Below are 13,574 nucleotides of genomic sequence, written 5' to 3'. Positions count from 1 at the left end.
CATGGCACAGCCCGTGGCACAACCCAGGGCACAACCCAGGGCACAGCCCACAGCACAGCCCATGGCACTGCTTCTGCTCAGAGCCAGGCATGTCCCGAGGAGGTGCCAGGCACTCTGCCACTCACTGAGCACCGCTGCCGCCTGCCCCTCAGTGAGCTCCCCTCCAGGCACCACCTGCTCGTCAAATCCTTGGCTCTCATCAGAGGGCAAACTTATAAACAGACGCCGCTGCCAGGCTTAATGGAGGCAGATAAAGAGCTGCGATCGTTCGATGTTTTCCAATGATAGCGGTGATGCCTGGGGCCAGCAATAACATTACCATGAAATAAATCTGCAGTGATATAATTAGCAGGGATGCTGTTACGGCGCAGGTTTTAGGGATGTTCAGCACAGAGGCAGCAAAGCGGAGGTGCCGTTGCAGAGGTTCTGGGTTTGAGGAGAGGATGGGGAGAGAAGAAGAGCCTTGCGCAGCAGGGCTGGGGGCTGCAGTGGCAGTAACACATTCACAAACTGCTCGCAGCCTCTGCTCTGCTGTGCACTGCCTGAGTGAGGAGGGGAAGTGGGTGTTTGTATTCCATACGCACTCCAGGCCATCAAGATCTCAGATTTATCCATTCCAGCCACTTGCAGGAACCCACTTCAGCACATACCACTCGGGAACAGGGGCTGCTTCCAGCCCAGGGCCCTGTGCACCTCCCAGGCACGTGTAGGGCTCCTGCATGGCACAGCTGAAAAGGTAACCCCTGCTCTGCAACCTGCAGTGGCGCTGAGCAAACAGCCTGGTGTTGATGCTGCCCTGCACCAATGGGCCAGGGCAATGGTTTTGTGTAGGGGACATAACAAAGAGCAGCACAGCATCGTGGAAGAAGAGGGAATGGCTTCAAGTTACACCAGAGGAGGTTCCGGGTGCATCTTAGAGAAAATTTCTTCTCCAAAAGAGCGGTGGGGCACTGGCACTGCTGAATCAGCGTCCGTGGGGGGGTTCCAGAACCGCGGGGATGCGGCACTGACGGATGTGGGCAGCGGGCAGGTGGGGGGATGAAGAGATCGGCCGGCAGCCGAGCTCCTCCAGCAGCAGCTCACATCAAGGCTCTGCCATCTGCTGGTGCGCTGCGGGCAGGGCAGCCCCAGCGCGGCCGCTGCTGGGCTTCGGCGGGGGGAGCGGGACTTCGGCGCGGGGAAAGGTCCGGGCGGGCGTATGGGGCGGGCGATGACCGCAACCAACGGCTGGCGGACCCCTGGAGGCTCCCCTCAGCTCTTCTGAGGGGCGGCGTTATTAAGGCAGCGGCAGGAAGGGCTGCGGGGGTCCCCGGGAGGCAGGGGGCACCCCGGTGGGGGACGTGTGGGGCTGCCCCGCGCCCGGACCCACGGCGTGGGCACTGCGTTGGGAGCTGCCGGCAGGCAGCAGCTCTGCACAGAGCGCATCAGGGCTGCGGCACCGCGCGTGCATTAAATTGATACCATCTCTTTAATGTTATCTCTGGCTCTTTATCACAATCGCATGTGCAATTTACATTCTTGTCGCCTTTTTTTTTTTTTTTATTAAGATATGCTAGATGCCTATCAGAGATATTTCCACAATTGTTGCAGCATCACTTAAACATTTAATGGCCGTCAGCTGCTCCGGGGCAGGGCGGGGTGTCGAAGTGCCACAGCTCCATGTAGGGGGGGATGGTGCCTTCCAGCCCCAAGCCGCAGCCAGAGCCCGAGCAGGAGGGGGGGCACGGCTGCCCACACTGTGGCAATTGCACTTGGCCTCCTGCCACAGCCCTGAGTGTCAGAGAGCTGACAGACATCATGACAGACCTGTGAGCGCAGGGCTCTGCTGGTGGCAGCCCTGGGGCAGTGCAGCCCGGGGCACAGCAGTGACTCCCACCGCCAAATTGCCATGGAAATGAATTTCCTCACCCCAAAACTAACCAGGGAAATTCGAATAAATCCCCTTTTTGGTGACACGGCATCTTTTATTTTCCTATCATCACGACCATTTCTTCCTAACTGTGTCCAAAATTTGTTTTGCAAGGAACTGGATGATAATTTCCTTCCCTAGCACCAATTCCCTCACTGACACACATCACTCCCCATTTATTTCCTCCCTCCCTCCCTTCCACCTTTCTTTCTATCCACCAGGCAGTAAGCTTCACCCCTCGCCTTTTATCCTTCCAGTCGTTCCTGCAGTGCGGAAGGATGCTGGACAGTAAGGATGGTCCCTGGGCAGGCAGGAAGCTGTGAGCCCCAGGTGCACTGCAGGGTATTGCAGGGCACAGCGCTGGGGGCACAGCTGGGTGCTGCAGTGCTCAAGGTGGAGGCTTCCTACCCACTTGGCAGGGTAAGGAGCTAGAGGGATGCAGTTTGCTAGAAGGGGGAGGCAAGAATCCTAAGGGATTGCTCTGGGTCTGGGTCAGACAGCTGTTGCTGGGATGCCCACCCACCTACTATCCTGGCTTTGCCTTCTCTTTTGCTTCGGGCACTGGGAGAGCACTAGAAAGCCCCAGATAGGTGTGACCTGCAGCCATGTGAGCTTCAGAAAGTATATCACAGAATGCCTTAGGTTGGAAAGGACCTTAAAGGCCATCCAGTTCCAAGCCCTGCAGTGGGCAGGTTGCCCCCTACCAGACCAGGCTGCGCAGAGCCTGGCCTTGGGCACCTCCGGGGATGCTCATACCCAAAACAGAAGTGAGTGACAGCCATAATCTGCCACGAACCAGAGGGGAAGGAGTTGGGTTACTCCCAGCAGGACTGGGGCTCACGGGGCCAACGTGGAGTTGTGCAGTGCTGAGCAGCACAGCCATGGGAGCCGGGCTCCTGCTGGGTGCTCACGGGAGAAGAAAGGGAAACGCTGGACATAATCTGCATGAAAGTGTAGGAAGCCCTAAATCGCGTTAGAGCTATTAAGAAAGCTGGTTCCATCGCTCAGCAAACTGGCCCAATACAGTCTTGATAGACTCGTTATGAGCATCTGATTGCCCCTGATTAGATTAGACAATAAACTACCATCCTGGTGCGCGGGTGCTGCTCGCTCCCCTCTGCAATCTGTAAATTACAATTCCAGACCTGGGAGATTGGATTCAAATTGGATTACTGGAGCAGGTCCAGCCCAACACACACACACACACACACACACACACACACAGAAGAAACAAACAAACAGACCGGACGGTCAGCCGGGAATCGGTGATCAGGGAATTAAGGATAGAACGGGAACAAAAGCTACCAGCCAGCAATTAGCGAAGAAGAGGGAAGAGAGATGGATTTGGCACTATTAATTAACAAGGCAAAGAGATTATACCTTTAAATGGTTTGCACTTCAGCACAAGCGAGGTGGATGCCAGCTGCGGTCCCTCCTGCACAGATGCCAAAGGATGCAGTGCAGGAGGAAGGCAGGCTCACATGCACTGCTTTGTGGCCAGCACGGTGTGAACGTGTGTGCTGTGCACATCCCTCACAGCATCAGGCGGTGCTGGGGTTGAGCTGTAGGGCAGTGGGACGGCACAGGGCCTCCTGCAGCCCAGGAGACATAAAGCCCGAGCCGTGGTGGCTATGAGGTGTCACCTCCTGCAGGATGCTGGCATCTTTTGTCCCTCGGCAGAGCTGCTTGCTGCCGGGCCGAGAAATGCTTCGTCCTGTGCCAATTTTTGCAGCTCTTCAAACAAGTGAAACCTTTCATTGTCCCTGTCAGGGAGCAGAAGAGCTGATAAGGGCTCTGTTAGCCACATACCTGCAAGGCAAATCTCCGGGCTAGCGAGAATTGTTAAAGGGATAAAGCTGTCCAATGAAATCCCCTCTGCACTCTTGATATATGCGTGTGCCAGCGGGAGATGGAGCCTGGACCTGGTCCCAGCAAGGCACCGTGCAGCCAGGGCTGACAGCACTGCCTGTTGCTGCCCAGCACTGTGCTCCGCAGCTGCACGCCCGGCTTCCCCCTGCCTCCATCACAGGAGCTGGAAGCGAGGCCAAATGCTTACTACCCCCTCACTGCAGAAGGAAGAAGCAAGGAAAAAGTGCCAGCAAGTGGGAAAACCCAAGGCCTGAGGGTGGTGGGTGGAAATTGGAGAGAAAACTGAGAGATTTGCTCAAGGCAGTAAGAAAATCCCGGCCCTACATCTGTGGATCCGAGCCCCAGCTTCTAGCTCTTCCTCCACAGCATCCCAGGCAAGGGGGTGGGAATGCCACAACCCCCAAAGCGCCGCTCATTCAGACCCCCTGACTACAAGAAGCCCATTCCTGCAACATGCTTTCAAAATACAGAAGATCCCCAGATGCACTGAAATTCCACAATAAGAGAATAAACATGAACCACAACTGACTGTGGGTAACTGCTGTTGTTTTCTCCATTGCAATGGATTTGTCCAGGCTGTGCACGTGCAACAGGCATTGCATATATGCACGCACATAACAAATGCTCCAAGACATAGAACGCCACTCTGCTCATCCTCCACCCCACAGGTGCCTTCCTTCCTCCAAGTCAGTGCTGCAGGGGGACAGAGGAGGTCTGTGTGCCTGCAGACATTGTGCTGCATGCTGCCACAGCTGAGCTCCACGGGAAATAAAACACGCTTCACCTGCAGCCAAAAGATTTGGCCAGTGATGAAAACCATGTGCAACCTGCAAGCCCCACACTCCCAGGGCCTAGCACAGCAGATGTGACTGCACAGAGACATGGGGTCACAAGGAGCCAGGGCTGGAGCAGCCAGAGCCCCCTGCCCCCCGTGTGCCATGCAGCACAGCACTGGGGTGCTTTGGGGATGGAGAGGGCTCTGGTGGAGGCAGGCGAAGAGCAGCAGCAGCAGCTGTTAGACAGGTCAGGGTGTATAAATAGCTTGCTTCAGGGCATAACCCACTCAGTAAACTGTGGGATGTGCTGTTCTCAGGAGGCAAAGCAAATTGTCTGTGTTTAAATTTGTGAAGGATGAAGCAGTCATCCAAAACAGCCTTCTCAAGAACTGTATAAAAAAGTAGAAACAAGCTTAAAACATAGCCTGGGATCTAAAATATCCTTCTCCTGGCCGCCTCCTCCACCGAACTCAGACTGCCTCCTCCTCTGCCTGCAGAGCCATGGGGGGGACTGGCCTGAGGCACAGCTCTGTGCATCACCCACTGACACTGCCTGCAGCCTGGAGGAGCTGGGGCACTGTGAGCGAGGGCTCCTCCTGGCAACTGCTCCCCTTATCAACCTTCACTGCGGAGAAGCTTTCGTGGCAATAGAAGGACTGTCTGAAGCACTGAGCAGAAATAACATCAGCACGTCCTCAGCCTGCACGGGGGCTTTGCAAAGCAGAGGAGACAAAGACTGGATGTGATGGCATGAGAAGCTGGGGAACCAGGGAGCCCTGGGAAGGCTACATCGAGGGAAGGAAACCAGAGGGATGGGAGGAGATGCTCTGTGTTGGGGGCCTGGAGGTGGCACGCAGTCCCACGTGCTCCCCAGATGGTGACTCAGCCCTGGCTTTGCCAGGACAGCAGGCACTGTGGCTCTGAGAGACATCCCAGTCTGCAGGAGTTGCTGAAAGCAGGATGTGAAACACCAGCAAGACAAAAATGAAGGTGGTTAGCCTCTAAAAGAGCTCAAAGCAGCTCTAGCCTGCAGGTACAAGTCTTTGAGGCACATGTGAAAGAAAGATTGCCTCTAGATACACGTAGAGATGAAGGAACAGATAGAAAACTTAAGTCAGAGAAGGGTGGCAAAAGAACGTGGCAAACCAATAGCCTCTTGAATCCCACCTCACATGTGCTGAGCCAGGAGCCAACCAGCTGTGACTTCCAGCATGACCAAACACCACTGATGCAGAGACACAGACACCCCAGCAGTAACATGGCAATCCACCACCTTTCCTTTCTGTAGGGTAGAAGGTCTGTTTTCTCAGCCCTAATGAGGGCAAGCTCATCAGTGCAGCCAGGGGGAGCCCCTCAGCTGGTACCCAGTCGTGCAGAAAGGATGCAGGAGGACACTGGAGGAAGAGGACAGCCGTGCTGGTGCTGGTCACTGCCCCACAGAGGCTCCTCCGAGGGCATGGGGTGAAAGCCCCCTGCAATCAGCTGTAGCTGCAGTTCTCTACTGCCAGCTGGAACACGAGGAATTCATAGGTGTTCATAGGAATCCTTCTGTCCCATGGTAAAACTGACAACAGCTGTGATGGAACAAAAAGGGAAGGACAGCGTCCAAATAACCATCTCCTTGCAGATGACTTATTTTGGGAAGCAATTACCCTCTGTGCCCCACACCCCTGGCTCCAGCACTCCTCTGAAATGCCTGTGGGGAACCAGAGCATCCCATGAGCACTGGCACTGTGCTGCAGCACGGCCCCACGGCCACCAGCCATCACCGACATCAGCGGCCTTCTGCTTCATTTCTGCTTCTAGAAAGGCAACACTCGGGGTAAGTAACCATGTATTATTAATCAACGCTCTGCACACTGTTGAACTTTCATAATGACATGTTAATATTTTCACTGAGAAACAGAGGAAAATGGGCTCTGATGGCCGGACTGAATCACTACCTCATCAGAATGCCAGTCCTGCGCTGAGCATCCATCGTGCGTGCCTACAGGCTAGCAAGCACCTTCCTACAAAGCCTCATCAAAGCACAGGAAATATTCCTCCTCTCGCCTGCAGAAGACAAGACAGGGAGGCATCTTTTCAGAGGCCATGAGTGACACGGCAATTCATGCTTCTAGGAGAGGCTCTGTTTCTTCCTCCTCACCTGTCCTCCCTGACACACAGAGTCCCACCTGACTCATGTGCTGAAAAATACATCTCAAGAAGTCATCATTGCTCTCATGAGTCATGAGAGAAGGGGAGGAAATGACTCCATGATAGATGAATCAACTTAGAGGAGAGCTGAGGCAGAAGAAAACACAGCAGGAAGCTGTGGGATCCCCTCTGCTTTGGAGGAGCTTAGCACAACGTGGAGGATATTCGAAAGGTCCAACATCTCAGCCCACCAACTTTTCCATTTCCAGATGTCAGCACCACCAACCCAAGGCACCAAACACCCACGTGCCTGCGGCATGCAAGGCATTGCTCCATCCAGCAGCAGTCCTCCAAAGGAGCCTTGTGAAAGCACTAACTCAGGTCAGTGGATCACTTCTTCCATCACTAAAGCAGCACCAAGTGCTGGCTCTTGGGTCTGGGCGCTGTGAGAACCGCTCCTGTGCCAGGCCCAGCACCACATGAGCCTTTAGCAATGCACCAACCACCCCTGCCCAAAAACTCCAAGACAAAGGGAGGCACAACAGCAGCAGACTGCCAGGTGTGCTGCTGTCCAACCGGCCCTTCTGACAGGGTGCACACCTCTGGGATGTTGAGTAGAGCATGAAATGTGCTCAAGCACGCCCACAAACTGCACGAACACAGGGATGCAGCATGCCCTATGCATGCCCTACACCTCCCAGACTCAGAAGCCAAACATGTAACAACCTTCTTCTCCCCAGCCCGTGTCCACCACCCTCGTCAGCCCTGCAGACAGCCCCACACCGTCCCATCCCTGACACACAGCCCTGTGATCTCTGCCTGCTGCTGCCTCACCACCAGCAGATTGCCTTGCTGCACTACAGATAAACTCATTTCACAAGGAGTGCTGCAAAATGGGATGGCAGATTCAGAAACGTATGAAGGGAACCCACGAGGGCAGCTCATACATGTAGTCCATCACAGGATTCAAAAGCCAGGCATCAGCACATAAACATTCTGGTTCATGCGCTTCTAAACAGGAAAAAGCCCTACTTGTCTGTAACTCATGAGCTGTGTAGGGACACTGGAAGCACCTTTGCTCCCACCCACCACACACCTATCACTGAATTTGCTGCCAAGCTTCGGCTGTCCCTCGTACTCCTATGGCAGCACCTCCAGCTGTTAATGGCATGCTGGGAGGAGACACGAATCCACAAGATACCTATAGCAGATCCTCATGGGATAATTCCTCACGTGACAGCCAGACATATTCCAAAAAACACTGATGTGAATAAGTGCCAATTGGCAGACGCGGCTCCCAGAAAAAGCCACACAACCATAGAAATTACTTTAAAGCCAAAACCGTAGTGCTACAACAGCATAAATCATCTTCTTCAAAACTGAGTGTCAGCCAGGGCTGGCACACATCACCTTACCTTTAATGCACGGACTTTCTTGGCCAGCAGGCTTTCAATGTCCCCTGCAACCTTCTCCACTAATTTTCTGGGCACGTTCTCCTTGACTTCAAACAGGTTTCTATTCTCATTGTAGATCTAAGAAGGGAAATAAGAGAAAGACAGTCAATATTGCAGAGATATACTGCAGCATTCGCACAGAAAAGCTGGAGCTACAACACAGAGGAAAGTTAGCCACATGGACCAGGTGACAATACAGGCTTAGGAAAAGAGAATGGAAGGCTTTGCAAGCAAAATGCTGCGTGTGGCCTGCTGCCCATCCCACTGGCTTCATAGTTGCCTTTCTTCTTATGTGAAGGCTACGAGCATCCTGCTTAGCCAAAGGCTGAACTGCCCCTACACTGTCTGCACCCCCACCTCCACCCGTGCTCATCCTCATCTCAGTGAACTCCCAAAGAGCACAAGCAGCCCTCAAGTCCCTTCCCCAGGGTCACTCGCCAGATTCTGCAAATGCGAGAACAGCGGCACCAAGTCTGCTGGAGTTCAAGAAGCATTTGGACACAGCTCTCAGAAATAGGCTTACCCTGAAGGCCAGATGCAGATACCCAGATGTGAATGCCTTCATTCAAAGCCTGCAGCTGTGACCCACAGCTCTTCCACACCAACCTCCTCAGCTGCAGAGAGCCGAATCTGCCCTGAGGAAGTGCTGTGGGCACCAGCGCTGTCCCAGCAAGATGGGACCATCCCCAGCACGAGGCTTCTGAAACACCAGACCCTCCTTGGATCACTCCCAGACCTGGTGGCAGCATCCTGGCTGGTTCTCTGGGCTATGTCAGGGGTGAGATGTGCAACGGTGGTGGGATGCAGTGCTTCATAGGCACAGCGTGCAGCTCAAGAACAGGATGGAAACATTGCAGAAGGCACTGTTCCAATACAGTGTGAAATCATGCGATGGGCTGGAGCAGGTCGCACCCCTGTTCACTAAAAGGTAACTGGCAACAAATTCAGGGCCTCAGCAAAGAAGCTTCCTTGTGACCCTTCTGTTTAAGCAAAGCAGTTCTGGGGGCTGGAGCCATAGGAGAGAGCTCTAATCAGAGCAAAGGGTTGCTTTCCTGGCCTTGCCTTGCAGAGCTGCAGGGTTCAGCTGCTCCCTGCAAGTGTTGCTGCAGCCCCAGTTCTGCAGAGCTCCTCCTCCCTCCTCCACCACCACGGCTGTAGTGGGCAGCTCCAAGCACTGCTGCCTGCAAGGGCTGCACCAAAGTGCTTGGATCCCCATCCCACCCAAGCTCAGCACTAACTCAGCACCTCCTGCCTTGCCTCTCACTGCAGGCACTCGCTGCGTGGGAGCAGTTATTCCCAAGGAGATGCCCCAGTAAGAGGCTGAGTTGCAGAGGCACCTGCAGCTGAGCAGGAGTTCAGAGCTGAGCGGGTTCAGAGAGCTGAGCTGGGGGCTGCGTCCTGTGTCCTGCCACAGGAGGTCCCTCATCAGAGAAAAGTGTCAGCACGCAGAAGGTTAAAGAGGAAAAACTCAGCACAAAGCAATATTCTCTCATATTCTCTTTTCCCTTTAGTAAGCAGCAGCATAACAAAATAATGTGTTTGGAAGGCACGCTACCTCCAGCTGAGCAGCAGCAATTAGGAAAGCAAAGAGGAGCAATCTTCAAGGAGAGCGCTCCGGGTAAGGAGGGCATCTAACATCAGCACTTCCCTACTATGAAACAGAACATTGGCCACCAATGGCTCCAGACAGAAGCAGTGCCCATCCACAGGGAGGGGGCACAGAGTGAGAAAGCACAGGTGTCCCCCCATGCCTGCAGTGCCTGCAGCTGAGCAGGGCCTCGGTGCCAGTGAGAGCACTGCAGGCCCTGAAGCTCCCTCAGCTGTAGCACAGGGACTTCATTTTGTCATTCTCACGGAAATTCTCCCCTGACCTGGTGCTTGGAGATGACCTCAGGGCTGTGAAACTGCTGCTCCAGACTACATGCAGGCTCAGGGACCCAAAGCAAACACTAAACCACAGCCAGGATGCCCCACGTTCATCCCAAATGCTGCACAGCCACAGGAAGAAGCAGCTGAGGCTGCTTCTGTAGCAGCAGAATGCAAAGGAGCCTTGCTAAAATGCAGAGCCTGTAGCACAACGCATTATCAATACACATTTGTAGTAGCAACTGTATCATTGAAGAAACAGATCTGATACTGTGTCAGAACAATCATTCTCTAAGCCCACCCGTGTGCCTTGCTGCTGGTGCATGACAGACAGTGCTCATCTCCACCATCAGCTCCCTCTGTGCCCGTATGTCCTGTGAGCTGCTGGGGCTTGGAGCACTCACAGCTTCACAACCCCTCTTCCCCCCCCCGTGCTCCCAGCACCAGGACACCACAACACCACACAGTCTGAGGACAAGCAGAGCATGAGCAGAAATTCTCATCTTCCAGAAATGTTTTTCCCTTGTAAGAATCCAGTGCACCTGGCTTGGACAGCTGCAGTCTGTACCCCAGCGCTTAAAGATGGTGCAAAGCGAAGCAAAGCACTGCAGGCAGCAGAGCAGTAGGACGCACTAAGACGAGGCTGTGCCACGCTCTGCCCTACAATAGCCATGCACCAACCAATTCTTTCACCCCAGGTGCTACTACAGCACACAGAACAATATTTCAGCCTCCTGCAGCCAGCCCCGTGCCAATCAGCTCCGCTCACTGACCCAGATATGGGACCTGGCTGCTGCGACAAGGGCTGCAGCAGGAGGCCCTGCCTGACCTGTGGGCTGTGCTTGGTGGTGCTGTGGGACTGCTGGGCCCCCTGGCAGCTCTCTGACCCCCAGTCCAGCCTGTTCCTTGCGGCTCAGGACAGCACGGGGCTCTGCAGCAGGCTCAACTTGGGTGTGCAGAACCAGGGAGCAGCCTAAGCGATGGGCAGGGACAGTCCTGTGAGAGCTCTGCGAGATGGTCCGTGCTGTGCAAGAGGTGGGGAAACTGAGTGTAAAACCCCACAGAACCCATAGAAGCTGCTGGAGGAAAGGGATTGCAGGGCTGCAGGCAGAGTGGGCACAGAACGGTCCCATCTCACCCCCCAGCCCCACTGCACCTCCTGTTGGCCCATCCCATCACCCAGTGCCCATGTTACAGCAGCAGGATGCTGGGCACAGTGCAGCACCAGGCTCAGCCAAAGGGCAGTCAGAGCAGGCCGTGCTGGCACTGCAGGATGAGGGCTGCTGCCTGCAGCTGAGCGAGGGCTCTGCAGAACCAGCACTGAGCCAAGAGCTGCACGCCTGGCCACGGCCTGGGCCTCATCCTCAGTGAGAGCCACCGCCTCCTCCCCCCACAGAATTTCTTGAGAGGGAAGGCAGGAAGCAAACAGCTTGACATTTGCCAACCCCATCTCCCCCTCCTTGTGCAGTGCCATTCCCTGCTGCGTTCTTTCCTTCCCCCTTCACAGCAAAAGGCAGCCCTGCACAGCAGGCGCAGGGCAGGGAAATGGGCAGCCAAGGCTCTGCTTAGGGACGGCCAGCTGTAATTGAAGCAAAGAAACAGCAGAGCTGCAGCCCTCATCCCGCACTGCAGGGGACACCGGGTTCCCCACCCTCCTGGGGACAACAGTGGTACACACATCTCCCCATCTCCCAGCCATGCCCTGCACTGCCCACAGGACTTCTGCTCTCCACCCAGGATCTGAAGCAATCCAGAGTCTGCTACAAATAATTCAGCAGCTAGACAGCAATAAAGAGCTGAGCACGGTCAGCTTGGCTTATGTAAAACCTCTCCTGGCCCAGAAAGCTGCTTTCAGCCTTCAGCATCCCAAACCCTTATATGGAGAACTCGGAGCACCAGAGCTGCCCAGGCACCTGCAAAGGCTGAGCCTCTCACTGGGGGATGTGGGTCACAGCTCTGAGCTTGGGCTGCTCCCTGCAAAGGAAGGGCTGTTGAAAACAAACCACCACATCACTGAAAAAGTCCAAGCTTCAGCAGGATGTGGACTCTGCCTGGGCTGTTCCTGCAGCAGCTTGAGCCCCTGTGCCTGCACAGGCACGTATCCACATCAGAGACCACATGACAGCTACAGATACGCACAAGTGCAGCAAGATGAACCACAACAAACAAGTCAAAGTGAAAAATAATCTGATCTTTGACTCTGGCTGCTCTCTGGGTTATCCAACACAGAAATCCAGATACTTCAGAAGTCAATGCAAAGTATTTTTAAAATGTGCATTAAGAGCTTTCCTCCAGGATATATGCAGAAGAGTTTAACCGGTTGCATTAAACCGTGTCTATTCAGAACAGCTGCAATTCTTTAGATCAGCAAATTGTGCCTAGCATAGCCCAGGAGGGATGCTCTCGTGGATGAAGATGTGCTGTACTGCTGTGTTTCATCTTTATACTGTCCCTACCAGAGGTAGGCCCTCTGCACTGTGCGCTGTGCCCCACTTACCCCACCAACACTCTGATATAACAAAATGATGTCACACCAAAGCAAGGAACAGTTCAGCTCAAAGGGCGCATTGATCAAACAGTGCAAACCCTTCCAAAAATCCACACTTGATTTATATTCATCCAGCTCATATCAGTTTCCTGCTGGTTTACCTATAAGCAAGGATTCAAATCAATTTCCAAACAGGTCATCCCAGCCTTTAGGAACTGGCTGCAAGTAAATGATCATCCGGGCTTCTGTCCCCAAACAGCTTCATCTCCCATGCCAGAAAGCTGCAGCTTCTTGCAGGAAGGGCTGTGCAGCCCTCGAGCTCTCAGCTGTATTTTGCAGCCTTTCCTTCTAACTCAACAAGAACCAGGGTCACATTTACCCTGCACCACCTTCTGCTCTGCCTGATGGCCACCACAGGCAATCGCAGCACTGAGCTGCAGCGATGTGAATTCGGGATAACTGCACTGACATGGAATTAAACTAAATCTCCTATTAGAGCCACTGCGATCGGAATCTAGGCCAGCACACATCAGCAATATCAACAGTTACCCACAGTTTTCTGCAGAGTAATGATCTATTAAAGAAAGGAGAAAAAAAAAAAAAGGTACTTTTAAAAATAGCAACTTGGCAATTCTCTTTATTTACCTTTTGATGTGGGTTTTGGGGCTCTCTCTCTGATCTTCAGGGATTTGTGTTTACAAGCTTTTCTCCCTAATCTCCGGCACCAGAAGCATTTCTGCAAATCCCCAGACACTTGGGAGCAGGGCTGGAAGAACCCCACGTGCCTGAGTCCCCCCAGGCTCCCTGCCCTGCCTGTGCCCCCCCGCAGCCCTGCTCTCTGCAGCAGCGCAGGCTCACCGGGTTTTGTCTTATCCCCAAGGAACGCAGAGAACAGACCAGCAGATAGCTTTCCTCCACGCATCCCCAGGTTTATCCTTCCTCTTGCGGGTAGGAGAGGAGAAAATGAGAGTTGAACCAACCCTTCCCAAAAATCAGCGCTTTTACCAGAAAGGCTTACAGCATCCCTAACACAGCTGGCACAGCACTGCCAACATGTTCTCCTGACCTTCTCTTAA

The 13,574-nt window shown here is 54.0% G+C and overlaps 1 protein-coding gene across 3 annotated transcripts in view; it reads right to left on the bottom strand.

Moving 5' to 3' along the window:
• The window catches only part of CACNA2D2 (calcium voltage-gated channel auxiliary subunit alpha2delta 2), a 127,812-nt gene that overhangs the window by 57,234 nt on the left and 57,004 nt on the right, over positions 1 to 13,574 (bottom strand). For all 3 annotated transcript variants that reach the window (XM_048956991.1, XM_048956993.1, XM_048956992.1), the window contains exon 3: positions 8,106 to 8,222. In XM_048956991.1, coding sequence (XP_048812948.1) covers positions 8,106 to 8,222 — 117 coding nt within the window. The remainder of the gene's footprint in view (positions 1 to 8,105; positions 8,223 to 13,574) is intronic.

This window comes from Lagopus muta, chromosome 11, assembly GCF_023343835.1.
Source record: "Lagopus muta isolate bLagMut1 chromosome 11, bLagMut1 primary, whole genome shotgun sequence".
Taxonomy (NCBI): domain Eukaryota; kingdom Metazoa; phylum Chordata; class Aves; order Galliformes; family Phasianidae; genus Lagopus; species Lagopus muta.
Note: the sequence above shows the minus strand (reverse complement) of the source record. Positions and strands in the feature narration are given on the sequence as shown.